The sequence below is a fragment of the Meriones unguiculatus genome, chromosome 5 (assembly GCF_030254825.1).
Source record: "Meriones unguiculatus strain TT.TT164.6M chromosome 5, Bangor_MerUng_6.1, whole genome shotgun sequence".
In the NCBI taxonomy this organism is placed as follows: domain Eukaryota; kingdom Metazoa; phylum Chordata; class Mammalia; order Rodentia; family Muridae; genus Meriones; species Meriones unguiculatus.
The window spans coordinates 39,654,032-39,675,318 of record NC_083353.1 but is presented as its reverse complement, the minus strand read 5'-3'; the positions used below and the strand labels follow the sequence as shown (position 1 = coordinate 39,675,318).

The 21,287-nt window shown below is 49.2% G+C and overlaps 2 protein-coding genes across 9 annotated transcripts in view; both read left to right on the top strand.

Moving 5' to 3' along the window:
- The window catches only part of Rab11fip5 (RAB11 family interacting protein 5), a 37,757-nt gene extending 33,417 nt beyond the window's left edge, over positions 1 to 4,340 (top strand). For all 4 annotated transcript variants that reach the window (XM_021634527.2, XM_060383635.1, XM_021634526.2 and 1 more), the window contains 2 exons: positions 1,722 to 1,911; positions 2,147 to 4,340. In XM_021634527.2, coding sequence (XP_021490202.1) covers positions 1,722 to 1,911; positions 2,147 to 2,350 — 394 coding nt within the window. In that variant the 3' untranslated portion in view covers positions 2,351 to 4,340. The remainder of the gene's footprint in view (positions 1 to 1,721; positions 1,912 to 2,146) is intronic.
- Positions 4,341 to 5,771: 1,431 nt separating this feature from the next.
- Sfxn5 (sideroflexin 5) overlaps positions 5,772 to 21,287 on the top strand; it is a 116,962-nt gene continuing 101,446 nt past the window's right edge. The window contains exons 1-2 of one of the 5 annotated variants that reach the window (XM_060383639.1): positions 5,772 to 5,949; positions 19,897 to 19,965. In XM_060383639.1, the coding sequence (XP_060239622.1) occupies positions 5,851 to 5,949; positions 19,897 to 19,965 (168 nt within the window). In that variant the 5' untranslated portion in view covers positions 5,772 to 5,850. Of the gene's footprint in view, positions 5,950 to 19,248; positions 19,338 to 19,896; positions 19,966 to 21,287 lie in introns of those variants that run through there. The other 4 variants (XM_060383638.1, XM_060383637.1, XM_021634575.2 and 1 more) reach the window with 4 other exon arrangements.

Here is a 21,287-nt window from a genome sequence, read left to right as displayed (position 1 = left end):
TTCATGTCTATATGGAGCGTGACCTTACATTGAAATGATGGGTGCATAAGCTACCCCTATTTCCAAGCTGAATCAGTGTCAGGCTGAGAGCCTAGCACTCTAGCTGCTTCCTGAGGGGCAGGTACCCTCCTGCCTTGAGGGTGGCTGTCTAGACAGGTGGCCTTAGAACTACTTACACGCACATCTCCAGTGTAGACCGCTGGGCGAAGTCCTAGTGAAGTGACTTCTAGATGAAGTTCCCCTGTGTGGGGACTTGATACACTTTCCTGTTTGTGAGACTAAACACCAGCCCTGTCCTGAGGAGCAGTGTTGTTTCTTGGGGTTGCCCTGAGCCTGTGTCAGGGTGTTCAGGGCTGGGACTAAGTGGCTTTGCTTCCTATTCTTTGCCTGAAGGTCTGAAGGCCCTGTAGGGTAAGTGTGGCTTTATGAGGTCCCCAGGTTAGGTTAGCTATGGACCTGCTGCTTACAGCTTATATCACTAGTGCAGGTGCTGTGTGCTAAGGCATCCCAGGAGAGGGTTATCTTCCTAGCTCAGGGAATCACTAGGTTTCCTGGAGGAGGTGAGCTTGTTTAGCCTTGACACAGAGTAGGAACTAGGTTAATGGGAGGAAGGGAAATACCCCAGGTAGAGGAATATATTTTATTTTATTTTATTTTATTTTATTTATTTATTTATTTTTTTTTTTTTTGGTGGAGGTGGTTGTTGAGGCACAGTTTATCTAGCACAGGCTGGCTTTGAACTGATGCTTCTGCCTCTGCTGTACTGTTATTACAGGTGTGCACCACCATTCTAGCTAGAAATAGTTTTTGTAAGGGTCGAAAGATTGTTGTTGCTGATGACAGGGGTGGGGATTGTGGACCAGGAGGCCCAGGCAGGGTCCCAGTATCCTAGTGTCTGTGACCTTACCTAGAAAGGAGCCAGTAAAGGAATTTTCAGGGGTGGAAAGCCACTAATTCTACTTTGGCTAAATAGGGATTGAGTGATTGAGTGGCTGGAGAGCAGGTGCAGCTAGCAGAGGGGGGATGGTTGAGGCTGAAGAAGACAAATTAGAGGGTTTCCCAAAGCTATATACCTGCTGGAAAAGGCATGTGGGGAACTTGGTGCCTCTAGGAGGGCCCCAGGGAAGCAGCTGGCCTGGAAGTAACAGGGATGGACACTTGCTACAGCTGGCAAGATATAGGGTGCCCAGGAGGAGAAGCCAGGGGCAGCACTTTAGACAGAGTGGAGGCTGGTAGAGGTCAGGACACCAGCTGCAGATCTTGAAGAAGGAGAGAGGTGAAGGAGGGGACCCAGCAAGTTCGCTTGGCCTGGTCTAGCAGCACTGAGGTCTTGGCCTGAGTACTCAAAGAAAGTGAGATGTTTGACAGACCAGTTCTTGAGCTCTGGGTGGGGTCGTGGGAGGAGGAAGGGTCAAGGTCAGGAAGTGGTTTTGCAGGCCTGTCTCAAAGCTCATAAGCCACTAGGAGAGAAGGGTGAGGAGGAAGGAGCACGCTGCAGTCTGTGCAGGTCTCTCCACTTGGGACACTGAAGTGTAGAAGACAAACGTAGAAGGCAAAGACTGGGCACAGGTATAGGAGTTTGTAGGTCAGTTATCCATCCTGGATTGAGGCTGGTGGGTTGAGGGGAGCATGCTGTGCCCTGGAGACATAAGGCAGAGACAGTGGCTCTACCTTTGTGCTTCCTTCCCTCCGTGCAGCTCACCTCCTGTTTGTCTTTGCAGTCCTCATCCTGTGAAACCCCTCAGTGCTGCCACCGTGGAGGCTAGCCCCGACAGGAAACAGCCTCGCACCAGCCTGAGCACAGCCCTTAGTAGTGGACTGGAGAGGCTCAAAACGGTCACATCTGGCAGCATCCAGTCTATGGTCCCAGCATCCCAGCTTGGCTCAACTGTGGACACAAAGAGGTTGAAGGTGAGGCCCAGCAAGGTGTTAGGGGGCACCTAGAGAACAGGCCAGGTGATGCAGAGGGCAGGCAGACAGGTAGCTGGGAGTTCCCCATGCCACAGCTCTAAAGTGAAGAAGATGTCTCTGGCCTTAGGGGTGGGCTCCCGCAGAGTCTGCAGGCCTAAGTGGGGAAACAGGCTTGTGTGGGTTCCCTGATGGAAGGTCTGGACCTCCCCTTCTTATTCTATCCTGTTGACCACAGGACTCTGCTCTGCTGGACCAGTCAGCCAAGTACTATCACCTGACTCATGATGAGCTCATTGGCCTGCTCCTGCAGCGTGAGCATGAGCTGAGCCAGAGGGATGAGCATGTGCAGGAGCTGGAGAGCTACATTGACCGGCTGCTGGTGCGGATTATGGAGACCTCGCCCACACTGCTGCAGATCTCCCCTGGTCCCCCCAAGTAACCCTTCATTCCATCCCTGGAGGGTTGGTGAGGACCTGTGTAATGCTCTCCACTGACTACTCTCACCTGAGTAGGGCCCAGCCTGCTCTCATGGTCACTCTCTGCTCTCCTCCCCATCCTGCCTCTGCTGGAAGGGGGCCCTTTGAACTCCCTCGGGAGCCCTGGGTCTTTCCTACCTGCCCATTTCACACTCGTAGTTTTGGGGTCCCTCAGAGAATTGTAACAAGGATGTTAGCGGTCAGATGGAGCAGGAGTGAGCTGTGGTTTCTGGGGTGAGCTGTGGGATTGATTGACATCTGTTGACATCACAGACGTAATCACCCATGAGGTTGGTCAGTTGTTTCTTCTCTTGGCTGACTCTCCATCTTCATTTCCCTCCAGCACTTGGGGGGCCTCCTCGTATTGACTGGGACGGGCATGGGCACCAAGCTGCTTGCTTGTCTGTGCACATTAGACAACCAGGGCATCTACACCTCAACCTGGTACCTGTTCCCTAAGAGCAGGGAGCCTGTTTGTTTTAGTCTCACCTCTCTTTCTGTCCAGGGCTGTGTGTGCAGCATGTGTATGTGGGAATGGTGGTGGTATGTCTGTGTGTTCTTCAGCAGCTCCTTGGCTCTCTTCAGACCCTCCACTCTATGCTCCACTAGTGATAGGACTTGGGGCTGGGCCCGGAGAGAATGACTCCTTGCTCCTCGGTCCTCCCTACCCTTCTACCCTGAGGCCCTCCAGGTTGGGGCTTTTGGCCGCTCATGTTTTGTGGACCAGACCTCCGTGTCTACTGTTAGCTCTTCTCCAGATGCCAAAACTGTGCTGCTGTGGGGTCACAACTTTTGGAAACCAATTAAAATGTGCCTTTTGTGGGTGAGGACAAGAGCCTCTGGGTGTGGACCTCTCTCTGGCCATGGCATCCCCTCCCTCCTGTTGAGTACATGAAAATGGCTGTTAGGGTCCTGAAAGGGGACTGTGGACCAGGCTTTCTGCTTCTCTGAGAAGTACCTCAGCTAAGGCTCTGCCAACCTGCTGCCACTTCCCAAGCCTTCCCCCCACTTCCCGCTCCTCCCTTGACCTTTATTTGGAGCATCCTGGGATAAAAATCAATCGCATAATCAGCCTGGGGCTATTCTGCACATCATTATGTTTGGCCTTGGGTCCAGCTGTGCTGGACCAGTGGGCTTGTCTGGAAGTAGGAGGCTTCACTTGCCCTAGGAGACACTTGTACTTAGGAAAAGGTCCTGTGGCTCTTCAGCTGTTTTGTAAGCTGCCATGCAGCCTCTCTGCTCAACCACCCCTCCTGCCTTGCTGGTTTGGCTGAAGTGCATTTTGAAGCTAAGTATCTTCCCTGTGGTCCAGCTTCTAGTTTGCTTATGAATACAGCAGGTCTCCCCATGGCATCTATGGTGAGGTCCTTGGTGGCTGTGCATTAGCAAAAGGTATATGTGAAGGAGGAGAAATGCTGGGGAAAAAAGATGCCTTTGGCCCAGCAGTGAGGCAACAGTTTTCTTCCCAGCTGTCTGTTAATGACAGGGTCACGGGTCATGGGTTCAGTCAGAACACCTCAGGAGAATATGCTCTGTGGGTGATGTCAGTCTTCTGCCAACGCAGAGTAGAGGAACCCCACAGTGTGGTCCCTCACAGTGTAGTTACCAACTCTAGGTCAACTCAGAGATGAGGAAAGTAGCCACCAGTTCCCAAAATTGGGGGGTGTCTCTTGAGGAAGTTAGTCCCTCTGGGCTTTAATTAGTCCCAGCCCTTTCCTCATCTTGCACTCATTCCTGCTGTTTGGCCTCCCTGTGTGGCCAGAGCAGGGTGTCTTCCGGAGAGGTTCTGCTTGTGTCTGCTCCTTATCAAACACTGCAGAGTGCAGATGGGCAGGCATGAGCAGGCACAGCTCTGCTCTGCCATTTGTCTTCCTAGTTGAAACTCCTGTCTATAAAGAGCTTGTTCTTCATGTTTCGAGCACTGTATGAAGAATAAAAAGTTCGTGTACTGCAGCCAGCCTGGTGTGTTTCTTTCTGTTTTGAAGTGAGTGGGCAAAGGAGCCTGCTTGTGGGAGAGGGCAGTGTGGTTCTTGGGTGACAATGCTACTGCCCTGGAATCCTGGGCGATGCTGCCTCATGGCCCTCCTGCCTAGGATGTCTGTGCTCACTGGGCACTGATTACAGACATATTTAGTGAGTGCTGGTGGGGAATAAAGAGGGCAAGTTTCATGATCTCTGTTCTGAAGCCACTGAGTTTAGTAAGGGGAGGTAAGCTACAAATAAAAAATAAAATTTGTTCTTTGGTTACCCACCGTGCCCCTCAGCTTTAGGGTCATTTGTGAGTTCTGTTCCTTGTGGCTCAGCTATTAGTGAGTGGATGAACACTTGGGCCACCAATGGCTCATCAGAGGGCAACCCCAAAGTGACCTCTGACTCCATGAGATGGAGGCTTCCCTAGGGTCAAGTGGTTATGTCTTGGGTGAAACCACATCTCACCATGCAGCTCACAACCAGCTCACTGAGCTGGGGCGGCAGTTGGCATTTGGTGCCATTCTGCAGGAGTTCATGCTTGTTCCCCAGTGTTCTCTGCAGCTCCCAGGGTATCCCTGTTGCTGGTTCTTGATAATCAGGCTTGGGAGAGAACCTCCTTGGGTCAAAAGAAGTGGGGTCTCAGGATGCTTGAACTCTGGATGTTTAACTCACACAACACATTTGAGTTCCGAAGTGTGAGCCCTCTTATGCCTGCACTGAAGATTCACCCAACCCAATTCCTCCCCCCTGCTCTCCACGTGCACACAACACCAGAGTAGCTGGCACCTGTAATCCTGGGACTTGGAAAGCAGAGAAAGAAGGATCACAAGTTTGAGGCCAGCCTGTGCTACAAAGTTCCAGGCTAGCTTGAGCTACATGCAACGAAGCAGAAGAGAGTACCGTGTGGTACAGAATCCTGAAGCAGATTTTGTGGAAGTGGGGGTTGGAATAGATGAATGCTTAGGTGAAGCCTAGAAAAAGAACCGTATCAGGCCACGATAGAAGTATGAGTAGAATGTTCACGGGTCACATCAGCTTGAGCATGGCAGGTTTCAGAGAGGGGCAGAACGGCTGCAGGCAGGCAAGAAACTGTAGGAAAATCCCGCAGTGCGACTCCTTGCAGAAGGCCTTCTGAGTTAACCCCACTCTGCCTGGAGTCCTTGCCTATCTGATCCCGGGTCGGGCCGGCGTTTGTAGAGGTTCCTGGTCCTAAGGCTCAGGCCTGCACGTACATCGGCGCACACACCTGCACACATTCCCAGAACTGCTGACGCCTGCTGCTTTGGCGGCGGGAACCAAGACCAGGTCTGCGTGGGAGCAACTCTCCGCAGCCTGGTATTGTCAGGTTCAGAGCTGGGGAAAACTACACTCCCCAGAAGGCCCTGCGCACCCAGTTCGCTGCGGTTGCTCACGGCCAATCCGGAGAGGCAACTGTGGCGGGGGCCGAGGAGGGACATTTTAAAAGGGCTGGAGATTGCGGGCGTCAGTGGCCATGGCGGATACAGCGACCACAGCCTCGGCGGCGGCCAGTGCCACGAACACCTCCACCGATGCGCCCCCTTTCCAGCTGGGCAAGCCCCGCTTCCAGCAGGTGAGGCCCGGGCTGCGGCTTGCGAGTGGGAGGGAGGCACGGGGAAGGCACCGAGCCAGATCTCCTGCAAAGTCACTTCAGCCTGAGGGTCTCCAACCCGCGGCCACCAGAGCCTACAGCTAGTGCGGGGACCTCGGCTGTAGCCGCTCCTTTCCCATTGGTCAGCCGATGGGCGAGGTCTCCTACCGCGGTGTCCTATTGGCGGGTGGCGCAGTCACTCCGCGGATGCCTGCGCCCTGCCACCGCCCCCGTCCGAGTCGAGCGATGATTGGCCACGCGGGTCCGGTCTTGGGTCCGAGTGGTTCTGAAGGGTCGCTCGGTCAAGTGCTCCCTAGGCGCAAAGTTCCAGTCAGGCGCTGAATGGGCAAGTGGTGTGGCCGTACGCTTCTCAACTTCTCCCCGAGTGAGGCTGACCTTCCCGTGAGGTGCGGGACGGTGGCGGGGCAGAACTCCCCGGTCACGCCCCATGGGCATGCTCCGGTTCCTCCACCTCCAGCTGCGTGCCGCGGGCGCCCCAGGATGAGACCTTGTGCTCGGGTGCAGGGGCCCGATCCCTATCCCCCGACCGGGGCTTCAGGGACGAGTCCAGGGCACCAGCTAGTGCGCTCCGTGGGGCTGCGTCTGGGACGCAGGGAGAGCGGGGTGCGGGGAAACGCTGTGTCATCCTCCGGAGCCGCCGCGCTCCTTCCACGGGTCCCGAGCGCTCCCCGGTCCCGCACGCGCTGCTCCCCGGGGCGGCGCAGCTCTAGCCCCCGTCTACACTCGCGTGGGCTCTTCGCGGTGCCCCGTGACTATGATTAACCTTACCTCGGGACACACAAACCCAGGAAGCCGGTAGGGCATCACCAGCCCGGCCGTGGGACCGCAGATCCAGATCTGGGAGCCAGGAGCCGGGGGCTCAGGAACAACGCCACAGACCCCCTGGCGGTCTCCGGAGAGAAACCCTGGGCTTGCCCGGAGCGGGAGGCGAGGTGGGGAGGCTTAGATGTGCTAGAGAAAACTTTGAAGGAAGAAAGGAGACGCTACAAAGGTAGATGCGGTGGCTTTTTTAGAGGGGGGCGGGCGTGGAAGTGGGAGGGGGTCCGAGTTCAGCTCCCAACTTCGCCGAGCTTTCTGAGAATACGTCGCCAGAGTTTTTCAAAGGGACTTGGTTTCTTTTAAAAATAGACTGTCTCAGTGTGGAGGAATTTGGAGAGACTTAGCGTCCCAGCTAGTGTAAAACGCCACCAGGGGTGCCTGTGCCTTGGACTGAGTGACCCTCCATTTGTCCCCACCCTTCAGCCAGAGAGGCACCCCCGACTGGTGGCGGTCCCATCAGAACGTCAAACCCTCCCTGCTTTCCTGGGGGATCCCCGCACATCACTCTCCTGTGGTCCCTGAATGCTGTGGTCCCTGAACGCTGAGAAATGGGGTTGATCTCACCCCGAGGCTATTAGGCTTTTAGTAACATGCCCTGAGTAAGGTATTCTTTCCCCGGTGTCTGCTATCTGGGTGGCACTTGGGACATCCATCTACCCAGCAGACGCTCACTGAGCACCTTGTGTTGGCTGTCGGCACTGGGCTCTTTGCTCTGGTGGAGCAACTAAGCCTCGAGGAGGCTTAGTTCCTGCAGCTGCTCATATTGGTTACCTTTAGCAGTGAAGTGTGCTTGAGGCTCCCACTGCTGCCAGCCCAGCGGCCTGTTAAGGAAGGGTGCTGAGTAGCTCTCATTCACCCACGCTGAGGAATTCTGTTTCGTCCACACCTGCTCCTTCCTCTGCACACCGCTCAGCCTGCCACCCAAGTGGCATAAATCTAGGTCTGTACTTCCTAGCCTTCTCAATCCAGCCCGAGGCTGTCCTCTCTTCTCCCCTGCAACTCTAACCTCCCCCCTCTAATGCGAAGCCAGTCCATGCCATCGTGGGAGCATCTGGCAGGTTCCTAGGCTTCCAGTCCTGCGCTGGCCCTCTGCCAACCCTTCCCTTTCCTCTGGGGCAGAGCCCCAGCTATGCAGGACTGATCAGGTGGTTCCTACACTCCTTAAACACCCTGCCGTGGTCTCCTCTTCCTTTGAGGTATAGAGCTCACATCTGAAGGGACCCAAAGTTTTGCAGGGCCCACTTCTTGACGCTTGACTCCAAACCGGTACTTTCTTTCTACTGCCTCTCCTGTTCCCTCCCATGCCTGGGCCGTCCACTGGAGCATCTGATCTAGTCCCTTTCTGCTCCTCCTCACCCTACATTACCCACAAGGCATCATTTCCCCGAGGAGTCTAACGCCTTCTTTATTACCACGTTTCCCCCTTTTAATCAGACTCCATGGGGTCAGGGACTGTGGCTACCTTGTTATGTTGTCTCCCCTCCCCCATTAGGTTATCAGCATAGTGTCTGGGTGCTTGAGGGGTGTCGAGAGCTTTGAGAATGAGTGAGGCTCTGCAGCCGGGTTTGTGGAATTGACTGAAATTGACTTACAAGTCTTTGATTGGGACGATTGGCCACATTTTATCTAAATTGTTCATTAGGACTCTTGTAAAATGGCAACATTGTTCCACTCTCTAAGAGTAATCCTGAAGGCATAGTCATTTGACACATACCTTCTGAGTTGGACAGGCTCCTGCCAGGGTTGGTCTTAAAACTCCGTGTAGCAGAGAATGACCTTGAATATCTGACCTTCCTGTCTACCACTATGACATTTATGTGGTACATAAATGTGCATTTATGTGTATATCTATGTGCACATGCTAAGCCTCTATTGACTAAGCAACATACCTTGCCTGGGCCCAGCCATCTTCATGTGGATCCTGGGTTCTGTTTTCAGTGTTTGACACACAGTAGGTATCTAAAGACTGCTCACAGTAGCTTGTACAGGCCTGGCAGATGTCTGCTGACAGTGATTCATAAACCATGGTCCATTCCCAGAGTGTGTCCCCCACCCCCAACCCCACTCCAGTCTCATGTAGCCTATATTGTCCTCAAACTTACCATGTAGGCAGGGGTGACCCTGAACAGAAGGTGCTCTTGCCTCCACCTCTGAAGTGCAGGGATTACAGGCATTTAACACCACACCTAGTTTTATGGGGTGCTGGGGTCAAGTCCAAGGCTCTGTGCATGCTAGGAAAAACACTGCAAACTGAGCTCCAGTCCTAGTCCTAGAGCTTTCTGTAGGATTGGGGAGTGAGGTCCTCCTTGCTCTCTGGAATCCCTTGCTCCCTCCCCCTTCAAAGGTATCTATGAAGGAGGGCTGGGGTGAGGGATGGTGGAGCAGAGGCAGCACTGAGTGGGATCAGAGGGTAGAGAAAGGGGAATGATTGGTTTTCTCTACGGCTGTTTTTCTCATAAAATGATGATAATGGCCAAGCATTCCCTATCCCCTTTTATGAAAAAGGACTTATGAAAATTTTATGGCCCTCTATAAACTTTCAGGTGAGAAAGTTGCACTTCACAAACAGATTCAATGACTTCTTGGGAAGCCTAGCTCCAGAGTCCAGTCTTATTTACTGTCAACTCTTTTTCCTTCCTGAATTAATGTTTTGTGGCCTTCTGAAGCGAACTAAAAGGAGGTCCAATGAGGGAAGTCAGTGCTGCACATGGCCCTGTCCCTGTGGGCAGGATAAAGAATCAGGAGAGATCTGTTTATGTCAATGTTCCTCAGTCTGGAGGTTTTCAACCTCAAAAAAGTAGAGCCTTTTGTCCCCATCATTCAGCTGCAGCTTTGCCAATTGAAAGCCAGCTTTGTTTTACCTGGATTCTTCCCCACCCTCAGCCAACAAATCACTTTGAAGCAAACCTGAATGAACATCCTGAGATTTCCTTTACTAACTAGTCAGTGGGTATATCTAAAAGTGAGGCTTTGTGTATGGTGTGTGTGTGTGCGTGTGTGTGTGTTGCATTTGTGTACCCCTTTGTGTGGACACCAGAGGACAACCTCAGCTGTAGTTTCTCAGATAACACACCTAGCTTGGTTTGTTTTACAAACTTAGAGAAAACAGGGGGGAGGGTGTCGATGCTTTTAGATTTACAGAAGTTAAAACAAAGAATTCCTGTGCAACTCTGCACAGGTCCTTTAATATCTCACAGGGCAAGGTACATTGTCGAAAATAAGAACTCAGATTCTGTGGCTGGAGAGATGGCACAGCGGTGAAGAGTGCTTGCTTGCTCTCGTAGCGACCCCGGTTCGGTTCCCAGCACCCATGGTAGGTGGGTGGCTCACATAGCCGGTAGCTTCAACTCCAGGGGATCTCACGGCCTCTTCTGGCCCCCATGGGCACCCCCACCTGTGCGGCACACAAACATTTATCTTTAATTCCAGCAACTGAGAGGTGGAGGCAGGTGGATCTCTGTATTTGTAGCCAGCCTGGTCTTTCTAGAGAGCAAGTTTCAGACCAGCCAGAGCTACCTGTTTCACAAAAAGTAGCAGAGGTCTTTAGAGACCCACGGTTTGAATCCTAGCATCCACCTGGTAGCTGACAACTATCTGTGACTCCAGTTCCAGGCACTTTGGTGTCTTCTTCTGACCTCTACCAGCCCCAGACACACATGTACACACACATATGTATCCAGGAAAAACACTCATACACATAAAATAATAGTATTTTTTTGTTTGTTTTTTGAGTTAGGGTTTCTTTGTGTAGTCCTGGCTGCCCTGGAGCTTGCTTTGTAGGCCAGGCTGGCCTCAAATTTAGAGATCTGCCTACCCCTGCCTCCTGCATGCTGGAATTAAAGGTGTGTGCCACCAATGCCTGGCAAAGTAAAAATTTTAAAAGCAAATAAAAATAAAAACTAAAAATCTACTTAATGTGCAAATAATAAAAATATAAATAGATAAGAATCATTGCACTCCAGGTTGACTCGTATTTTTATTTATTTGTTTTGTTACTGTTCTTCATTTCTAGTCTTCCAGGTTGCTGTTGCATAGCATGTCTTTTTAGTAGCCTTTGGTCTCAGAGTTTCTCAGACTTTCTTCATTGTTTGAGTTTGCCCTTATTGGGAAGAACTGGTAGGATATTTTGTAGCATGTCTTCAGTTTGGGTCTACTCACTGCATTCCCCACCGAGACAGAGTTGTGAGCTTTGAGGGAGGTGCGTTCTGGAAGTGATAAGTCCTCCACATTGCAGCTTGTTACAGAGATTTGTAAACTGGAGGCTAGAAAGATAGGTCAGCAATAAGGGTGCACATAAATAATCTTCCTGACGAGCTCAGTTCAGATTGCTCAGTCGTTCCCTGCACCCACATCAGGGGAATCAGCTCTGGGGATCTGATGCCATGCTCTCACCTGTCCTGTAGATGTACCTGCACTTCTCTGCACATACCCCAACACCTTACACACACACACACACACACACACACACACACACACCATACATACTTAAAAATTAAATAGATCTTTAAAAATTATTAAAACTAGTGTTAATGTGAGTGGCATATTCCCCGTACCACATTAGCCTGCCCTCTTAATTAATTTTATTGATTTATTTGTTCGTTTGTTTACTTATATTTTTTAGACAGAGTTTCTCTGTGAGTTCTAGCTGTCCTGGAACTTGCTCTGTTCTAGGCTGGCCTCAGATTCACAGAGATCTGCCTACCTCTGCCTCTCAAGTGCTGAGATCAAAGGCATGAGCCACTGCCACCCAGCTTTTTTTTGAAACAGGGTTTTGTGTAGCCGAGGCTGGCCTTAAACTTGCTTTGTAACTGAGAAGGACTTTGAACTCCTCATCCTCTTGCCTTTACCTCCCAGTTCTGGGGTTACAAGCATGTACCATTTTGCTCCCTCATTATTCTTAATTTCAAAATTTATTATTTTATTTATTTGTACATGTATATATAGTCACACATGTGTGCCAGTGTCTCTTGGAGCTGGAGTTAGAGACAGCTGTGAGCTGCCTGACATGGGTGCTGGGGACAGGATTCGGTTCCTTTGGATGATCAGCAATTGCTTCTAACAGCTACTTCTCTCTAGTCTCTCATTATTTTGTTTTGTTCTCTCATTATTTTCTTTTTAAAAATATATATTTAAAATATATATATTTATTTTATTTTATGTTTATGAGTGTTTGCTTGCATGTTTGTTAAGTACTGTATGTACCTGGGGCCCTGGGAGGTCAGAAGAGGTCATCAGATCCCCTGGAATTGGAATTATGGATGGTTATGAACCACCATGTGGGTGCTAGGAATCAAACCTGGATCTTCTGCAAGAAGAGTGACAGTGCTCTTAACCACTGAGCCATCTTTCCAGGCCTTCTTCTTCTCTCAGTATGTATAGCATGTGAAACCTTTCTTATTTCTTTTGTTTATTGGTTCTCTTCCTCCTTTTCCCTTTATATCTGTTGAAGAAACTGGGATGTTTGTAGAATTTTCCTCATTCAGATGTGGCTGGTTGCATCTCTGGCCTGTTCTGTTTTTTATTTTAAAAATTATTTAATTTTATTTTGTGTGCATTGGTGTGAGGATGTCATATCCCTTGGAACTGAAGTTACAGACAATTGTGAGCTGCCCTGTGGGTGCTGGGAATCAAACTCAGGTTATCTGAAAGAACAGCTAGCTCTTAACCACTGAACCATCTTGCCAGCTTGGTTTGCTCACTTCTTTAGTGTTCTTTTGTTTGTTTGTATTTTTGTTTTTGTTTATTGAGAAACAGTGTAGCCCAAGCTGTCCTGGAACTCACTCTGTAGACGAGGCTGGCCCCATACTCTTAGAGATCTGCCTTCCTCTGCCTCACAAGTATTGGGATTAAAGACACATGCCAGGCTTCTTTAACATTCTTGCCCCTTCAGACATCCCACTTACATGATCAGGTGGCTGGGGTCTGAGATGGACCCGAACTAACTGGGCCTGAGCAGATCCAGCCTGCCTGTGGGATTCAGAGAGACTCGGGGTGGCAAAGCACATCCCTCACATCAAGAGGCTGATGTGGGCTGAATCGTGTGGCCGTGAGCCTATTTCTCATGTAATTTGCTTGGAATAAACTCCTAGAATCCTAGTCCCTTGAAGCCAGTTCTGCCTTTTAATCATTTATTTTGCATAAACCGTTGCCAAAAGTAGCAATTCCCTAGAGCCCCGGGCAAATCTCATCTTAAAAATTTTCTTTTTATATGCCTATGCTTGCATACATGCTTATAGGTGCCCCAGAGGGCCAGAAAAGGGAACCAGATCCCCTGGAGGTAGAGTTACTGGTAGTTTTGAGCCAGTGTGGGTACTAGGAACTGACTAAGGTTCTCAGTAAGAGCTGTGTTCACTCCCAACCTCTGAGCCATCTCTCTACCCACTAGGTAGCTATCTAAATAGATACTGGTGTCTGAAGCCTGCCCCAAACTAATGGAATCAGCATCCTGGAGATGTGTCTGCCTGGGAAGTCCCAGGTGATTGCTGGTGCTGATGCAGTGAGGATGCCTGGGCTGCTCCCAGATTCAGTGAAGGCTCACTAGCTTGATCCTGTGTGAGTAATTCCTGAAGGATGATTTAGAGGCAGGGTCTGGGACTAGTAGGACTTCTCAGCCTTTGCTGGGCTGTACCTGGGAAGGGGGCAGGTTGGGGTTGCTGGGGGGAGGGACATACCCACAGTGAGCTGACTCACCTTGCTTGTGAAGGGAAAGGGAAGGAATAATTTTGTTGACTCATTCTTCCAGTAAAGAAAAAGGGAAAGAGAAAAAAAAAATGGGCTGTGTGGTTGAGCAAAGATGGGGCCAACGGGGGGGGGGTGATAGAAGGTGGGGGATGACTATACATTTCAAAGTCCTGGGAAAGTAAAATGAAATCCGACTGAGAAAGTAAAGACTGCACGCTACTCACCAGGCAGAGAGGGACAGCGTAGACAAAATGTTTTTCCGCAGGGAAACAATGTTTGTTTGTTTGTTTTCTTTTGCTGTCTTTCCTTTTTTGGCCGGAGCTCTCGAAACACTGTTTCTAACAAGAACTGACACCAGCAACTAAGTACTGAAGTTGCTTAGTCCTGCTCCTGCTCCTCTTTTTCCTCATTTCTCATGGATATGGGTGTTGTTTGTGTGTATGTATATGTATGTTTCTGCATGTATGTGGGCATGCATGTGTATACCTGAGTGTGGAGGCCAGAGATTGATGTCAAGAGTGATTCTACATCATTTTTTCATCTTACTCACTGAGGTAGGGTCTCTCAGTCAAACCCAGAGCTTCCCTCTCTGGCTGGTCTTGCTAGCCAGTTTGCTTTGGAATACCCTACCTCTGCTTTTCAAGGCTGTCATTACATGTGGACCAGCATGCCTACCTAGCATACATGCTTGAAGGCATTAGTCCTAGCTGCTGATCCATCTCACCATCCCCCCAAATTCTCTAAGATCACAATGGGCAGAAGTTTGCTGCTTTAGTACTGAGTGCGAGAATGAAATGTGTGGCTGGAGAGATGGCTCAGCAGTTAAGGCTGCTGTTGCATAGGTCCCAGGCTCAGCTCCCAGCACTTACATGGCAGCTCCAACTACCTGTAACTCCCGTTCCAGGGCATCTGGGCTCTTTGAGCATCTGCACACATGTGGTGCATATAAAACTCATGCAAGCACACAGACATACACATAAATAAACAAGCACGTATATGTATATATGCTTAAAAAAGAATGACAACATACATTTTCCTTCTGTAGTGCCTGTACCATGGTAGGTAAGCACTCTACCACTGAGCCAGGTTTTCTGGCCCAAACTATTCTGATTTTTTTTTTTTAAATAGCACCAGGGATAAAATCATGGCTGTTATACATGTGAGGCTCATGTTTTACAGCTTAGCTGTATCTCTAGTTCCCATGTGTACCTTTCCATTGGCAAAACCAAGCCACTTTGCTTCATAAGTGTCAAGCATTTAGTGTCAAGGAGTTTCTGGTCCCTACACTGATCTTAACTTTGTAGTTTCCATGTAAACAAGACCCTGTGTCCAGTCTCAGTCTGGACCTAGGTCAACTTTTGTCCTGGCAACTTTATTGGGAGCGGTTGATGAGTGGCTAAAGCACACTTTTAGCAGACATCCTGTGGAAAGTCTTCTTGTCTTTTTCTTTCTTACACCCTATGGTTCCCCTGCTGGATAGCCTCCTTGTCGAAGTGAGTCAGTACTGATTGCCAGACTCAATGGCAGTCCCCTCGGGATCTTAGGCTGGCAGGACCTGTGTGCTTAGCATCCCAACACAGGGCCCTTTTTGTGAGTCTCCAGCACACACGTCTAAGCACCTATTGAAAAGGTGTGGAAGGCCTTTGCATATTTCAACTGTAATTGATCAACACAGAATTTTTATATTTTCAGTGAAAATAACATGTTTCTTGCTCTAGTTACCCTGGCTAATGGCCTAAGACTGTTAGTAGAACACTAGGCATTCCATGAATATTCTTCCTCAATCTCTTGTGGTCAGTGAGCTCGGCTTTCCGCTAATGCTAGCACAGTGTGTAACACACAGTAGGCTCTCAGAAGGTATTTCAACAGTGAATAAGAATCTGGGCATCTGTTCATTTTCTGACATTTTCCTTGGGCTCAGTAAACTATTTCATCCATCTCTGGGCCCGGGTTTCTTGGACATGCTGCCTGCTTCGCTCCAGGAAGAAACAAGAAGAGACCTACCTGGGTGTCTTGGGTGTGCTTTGTGACACCGCTGATCACTGATCCTGTTATTTTTAGCTCTTTGTTGGCTCATTTCTCTGTAGTCAGTTATTGGTGGCTCCAAACAACTGCTAGGTATGTGCAGAGTGCTTTTCCCCAGGCCTGGTTCAGCAGCCATTTGCAGAAGTCTGTGGGGCAAATGCTTTATTTGGGACACCTCCCTCCTCCCTCCCCAGTAGCTGTGGTAGAGAGGGACAGAGGACCTTTGGAGGCTTGGCGCCGGATCAAGACCTCAAGGTGAGTCAGAAGGTGTAAGTCATTTGGGGCATCTTCCAGAAGTCACTTCACCTGAGCCATTCCCCTGATTCTCACCCGTACCCCTGTCCATCCTCATGTCCCTTGAATGGCCATTCTTTCCAATACTAGCTTCATTTTGAAGCTCCACCAGCCATTGTCCCTTCAGGAAGCCTCAAGACCATTGGCTGCATGTCAGGTCTGTCTATGAGTAGAAAACAGGAAACAAAAAGGAAGAGGAGGGAACAGCTAAGCATCCCCTAGAGCTTATTATCCAGTGTATTACTTAGGTACTGATGGGAGTGGCTGGGTGGTTGAGAGTATTTACTGTTCTTGTCACGGACCCGGGTTCTGTCCCCAGCACTCCATGGCGGCTCAGGAAGAGCTGTAACAGCAGCTCCAGGAGCTCTGATGCTCTCTCCCAGCCTTGGGCCCCAGGCGTGTACATGGCGTACATATATACATCCAGGCAAAACGCTCATACACATAAAAGAAAATAAATGTCTCAAAAAGAAAATGTATTGCCTATCATACCAGCTTGTACTTTCTAGTCACTAAAAATAGGATATTATTACTTTTTTTTTTTTTTGAGGCAGGGTCTCACTGTATAGCCCAGGCTGGCCTAAAACTTTGTAGGTAGGCCAGGCTAGCCTCGGATTGAAAGAGATTTGTCTTCCTCTTAGACCCCCAGTGCTGGGATTAAAGATGTGTACTACCACACCCACCTCTCCGTAGTCTATTCAAGTCACTTTGCAGCCCCTGTCTGAGGGGGGAAGGGGTCCCTGTAGCCACCACTGTCTAAAGATGACCAGAAAATCTGGAAGCATAGCAGAAATACATGCTACTATTAAGGACCTCTTAAGTCTGGAAGAAAATAAAAGCAGTAACACCTGCTTGTTGGGTTTTGTGGCTGCCCTGTGCATTTTCTTTTTACCTCAACTACTTGAGAGTTGTAAATGTTTTTTTTTTTGCTCAGATGGGGAATGAGGTGAGAGCCGCCTGTGTAAATACACAGCTTGGGCTGAGCCCAGAGTGTTTCTTTCTCTATTCTAACCTCTGTACAATCTAACCTTCTGTAAACCCAAACTTTGAAGGCTTCTGCTGCTAGCCTCCATCTGCTAATCTAGGCTTAGAATGTTTCAGCCTCTGAGACTTACTGCTGAATAAACTCACGCTTTTTAGTTCTTTCTGGACTCTTGCTGGCTGATTCAAGTCAGCTGTACTGGCCCCAAACTCCAAGCTGACTGGTTCAATCTGGCTTCTCTCAGCTTCTCACTGACTTGCTCTACTTGGCCCCTACTAACTTTGGCAATATATATTCTAATTTTCTGGGTCCTTCTCATTCTCTGGCTCGTTCTGTCTTCACCCGTGTCTAGCTTGTCCTCTCTGCAACTTGTCTCTGTAAAACTGTCCTGGTAAAACTGCCACACACACTACAGCTCCTGTCTCTCCCTGTGTTGCTCTTAAGTAGCCCCCCCCCCATTTCTTGTGTTGTTCATGTGACAGTTGGACAAATCCTATCTCTGACAAATTCTGTCAAATCTTTCTCTGATTAGTCACTTTGTCTGCTCCTCAATTAGCTGTTACCATTGCTGCTTCCTTCTATAAACTAATCTTATTTTAATTGTTTGGGATTAAAGGGCCTGTCTGTATTTCAGCCAGATCTTACTGTAATCCGGACTATGTTTGCATTCCAGCCAGATTCCATAGACCTAGAAGGTCTTTAGATGTATTTCCTTGGCAGAGCAGCCATGTTGCTGGATTAAAATTTTCCTACAGAGAATAGGTTACAGTCACTCAATGTATTGTGCTTCAGTGCCAGGGCTCTATAACTCAGGGAATTTAATATAGATACAATATTTTTATTATTTTAATGTGTATGGGTGTTTTTCTTGCATGTATATATGCACTGTTGGATCCCCTGGAAGTAGAGTTATGAATAGCGATAAGCCACCATGTTGGTGCAGGGATACAAATTCAGGTCTTCTGCAAGAGCAACAAGTGTTCTTAACTTCTGAGGCATCTTTCCAGCCCCAACTTCACCATTTTCTTAGAACCACAAAATATATTGGTTTTATCTTACCCCTTCCTGTCCCAGCCTTGGAATCAGCCTCTTCTTGGGTGAAACCCTGGTTCTTTTAGGGACTGTGTCTTGAGGCTGTATCTTAGTTGATAGAAGTACTTGCTTAGTATTCATGATGCCCTGAACTCAATCCCTGATACTACAAAAGAATATCTAACTTCTTTCTGTCTTCCTTCCTTCCCTCCTACCCTACCCCTGACCAGGGTTTTTCTGTGTAGCCTTGGCTGTCCTGGAACTCAGAAATCCTGCCTGCCTCTGCCTCCTGAGTGCTGGGATTACAGGCATGCTCCACTACTGCCTGCCTATTTCTCTGTCTTCTTGCTTCCTAAGTTGGACTCTCACTGATGGCATGCATTTTATGAAATCATAATCACTTTTATCTCATAATTGTTGCTTGAAAGCATGAGTTGACATGTTCACACTGTAAACCATCACTCCATTCATGAACAGTGCAGTGGGGACCCTCCTTACATTCTTATGGATGAAATTTTGTTGGGACAGTCTGTTTGAGTGTGCATCATCTATGTATGTCTTAAGTGGAGACTAGTTCCCACGCGTGGGCTGTGAGAAGTTAGGAAAGAACATATTTGGCTTAGGAATGGTACTGAGCCTTAATCTGGCCTCTGCTCTGAAGTAGGGGGTGGGGGTGCCCCATGCAGGCATGTCAGGTGGGCAAGAAATGGAACTAGAATAGGCTTGGCGTTGAAAATGGGCTTGACATGTATGGGGACCTTGAGATCTCCCAGGGGGACCTTGCAGGGTCTTTACTGGGAAGGGAAGGGACAGGAGTTGACTGTAGTGTGTGCTGCCCTAGTAAGCAGTGAGGGTGATGGGTGACTGTCAGGCCTTCTCTTGTTTCACTGTGCAGAGGCTGGTATTTGGAGAGCTGTGGGAGGACTTTGGGGCTTGGCCCAGAGTGCAGTGAGGCCTGAACCCCAGTGCTTGCATCTTGCCCCTTCATCCTTGAGCCAACACTGTCTCTGTTCCCTCCCACCTCAGTCTCGTCCTGTTAGCTTTGTCCTTAGGCAGAAGGCCCAGCAGCTCTGTTGCTTGGTTTCCTTTCATTGTGCTTGAATGCTTGTGGCCTGCTTAGCACAAAGCCCTCCTTTTCCAGGGCATCCTGCTCTTGGGCAAAGTTAGGGGAGCTGACCCTTTGTTCTGCATTTCACGGTGGCAACAGGGCAATGAATTGAAGGAGGGTCTGGGCTTTGCGTTGGGCCTGCAATATTTGAGCTCTGCCTGTGGGTCTGCTCTCTGGGGGTGGAGTAGAACCTCACAGAGGGATGCTGTGAAGGATGGGCAAGCTCTCTTTCTGAATTTCCTGAGCAAGGAAAGTTCCTATGTACCTAGGGATACCTGAGTACTTCTGAAGTGCCTGAACTTCAGTGGGAGGGAGGGGAAAACATTGAGGACACATGGAAGAAGAATTGGAGAAGTCATGATGTATATACATAATATACATGCATATATACACAAATATATATTAAAGGTATGTGTGTATGTATGTGTGTGTGTGCGCAGCCAGAAGAAGACATTGGATCTCCTAGAGCTTAAGTTACGGGCAGTTGTGAGCTACCTGATGTGGGGGCTGTGACTTAAACTCAGGTCCTTTACCAGAGCAGCAAGTGCTCTCTATGGCTGAATCATCTCTTCAGCCCTAGTCATGATGTACCTTGTTTGTTTGTTTCACTGTTTTTTGTTTGTTTGTTTTTGAGACAGGGTCTCTCTATATAGCCCTGGCTGGCCTGAAACTCACTATGTAGACCAAGCTGTCCTCAAACTCACAGAGAGCTGTCTTTCTTCTGAATGCTAGGATTCAGCATCATACCTGGCATCATGATGTATTCTTATTTTTTATTTTTCATGTTGCATTCTTAATCGTGTCTGAGTTGATTTGAGGAAGCTCCCAGCCCTGGGATGAGGACTGAGGTCTCAGTGGCCTCCATCACCCCGATGGGGAGCCCTGGGGACTGTGTGTGAGGCCACCAGTGTTCTGAGCTTGCATATAGCTTCTGACCTCCTCTTTTCTCCTCTTTCCTCCTTCTCAGACATCCTTCTATGGTCGCTTCAGGCACTTCCTGGACATCATCGACCCTCGAACACTCTTTGTTACTGAGGTGAGTCACAGCCAGCACTCTTGATGGAGGCTCCCTGGCCTTTGTATCTTGTCACTTCAGAATGTGTGGGCCATCAGAAGGGAGGAGGAGGGGAAGAGGGTAAGGACGGTTCATGGTGTGTTTGTCTAGCTCAGTCAATCAAGAGGGCATTCCCACATGTGCTATGAGTTTTCTCCCATTGGCTCCCACTGTACCCTTTCTAGGAAAACATCATATATTTTTAATATTGAGAACCTCAATGACATTGTTGCCACTTATGTAAGTTATATGCTCAGCACAAAAGTCCAAACAGGGCCTAAGGTGTGGCTTAGTAATGCAGTGCTCACCTATAAATGCAAGACGCTGGATTAGATCCCCAGCATGGTGGGGGTGGGGCAATCAATCTAGATGTGGTTAGTAAAGCAAAAAGTATCTTTCCTTATGCTCCTTGCTCAGTCTCCCCCTCCCCTAGGTAACCATTGTCCATGACTTTCAATGTCCGGCTTACTAAGGGACTATTTGCCACTAAAATTGTACAGTGTTACGAATTTCAACAAACACATTCAGCCATATATTCGCGGCCATGATTATGTGAGAGATAGCTCAGTTGATAAGTTGCTCGCCTCACAAGTGTGAGGATCTAAGTTTGGTCGCCAGCACCTACATGAAGAGCCAGGCATTGTGGCACACACTTTCTTGTCTCAGTGCTGGGGAGGCCAAGACAAAAGGATTCCCCCAGGCCTTACTGGCTCGTGAGCTCCAGGCCAATAAAAGACCCCATTTCAAAGGAGGTGGGTGGCCAGCCTAAGGATGACACCTTAGGTTGTCCTCCAGCCTCCATTTGCACACCTATGAAAGCACACGTGCACCTGCACACACAGGACCACCATAGACACATGCATTAAAGCAAACAAACAAACAAGCCATGAGCAGTAGTCTTCCTGTGTAAGCTCGGAAGGTGGAGGCAGGAGGACCACTGTGAGGTCAAGGCCAACCTGGCCTACAGATTGATTCTAGGATAACACAGAGAAACCCTGTCTTAAAACACCACCACCACAAAGGTGGAATGTGATTGGGAAAGGCAGCCGGTGCTCTCCACAGGCACTGGGTGCACGCTGAGCATGCGCAGCGGCACGTGCATATGTGCGCACGCGCACACACACAGGGTGGGAAGCATTTGAGTCATTCTCACGGCTGGCTTGTGCCTTGTGGAGCCGATCTCCCCGTTCTCTGATCCCGCCAGCTCCTCATCGGCTTTGCTATTTCTAGACTACCCTACGGTATTAGTGGGATTCTGCAGCCACCTCTTCCCTCCAATGTCATGCTTTGCTGCTCACCCATGT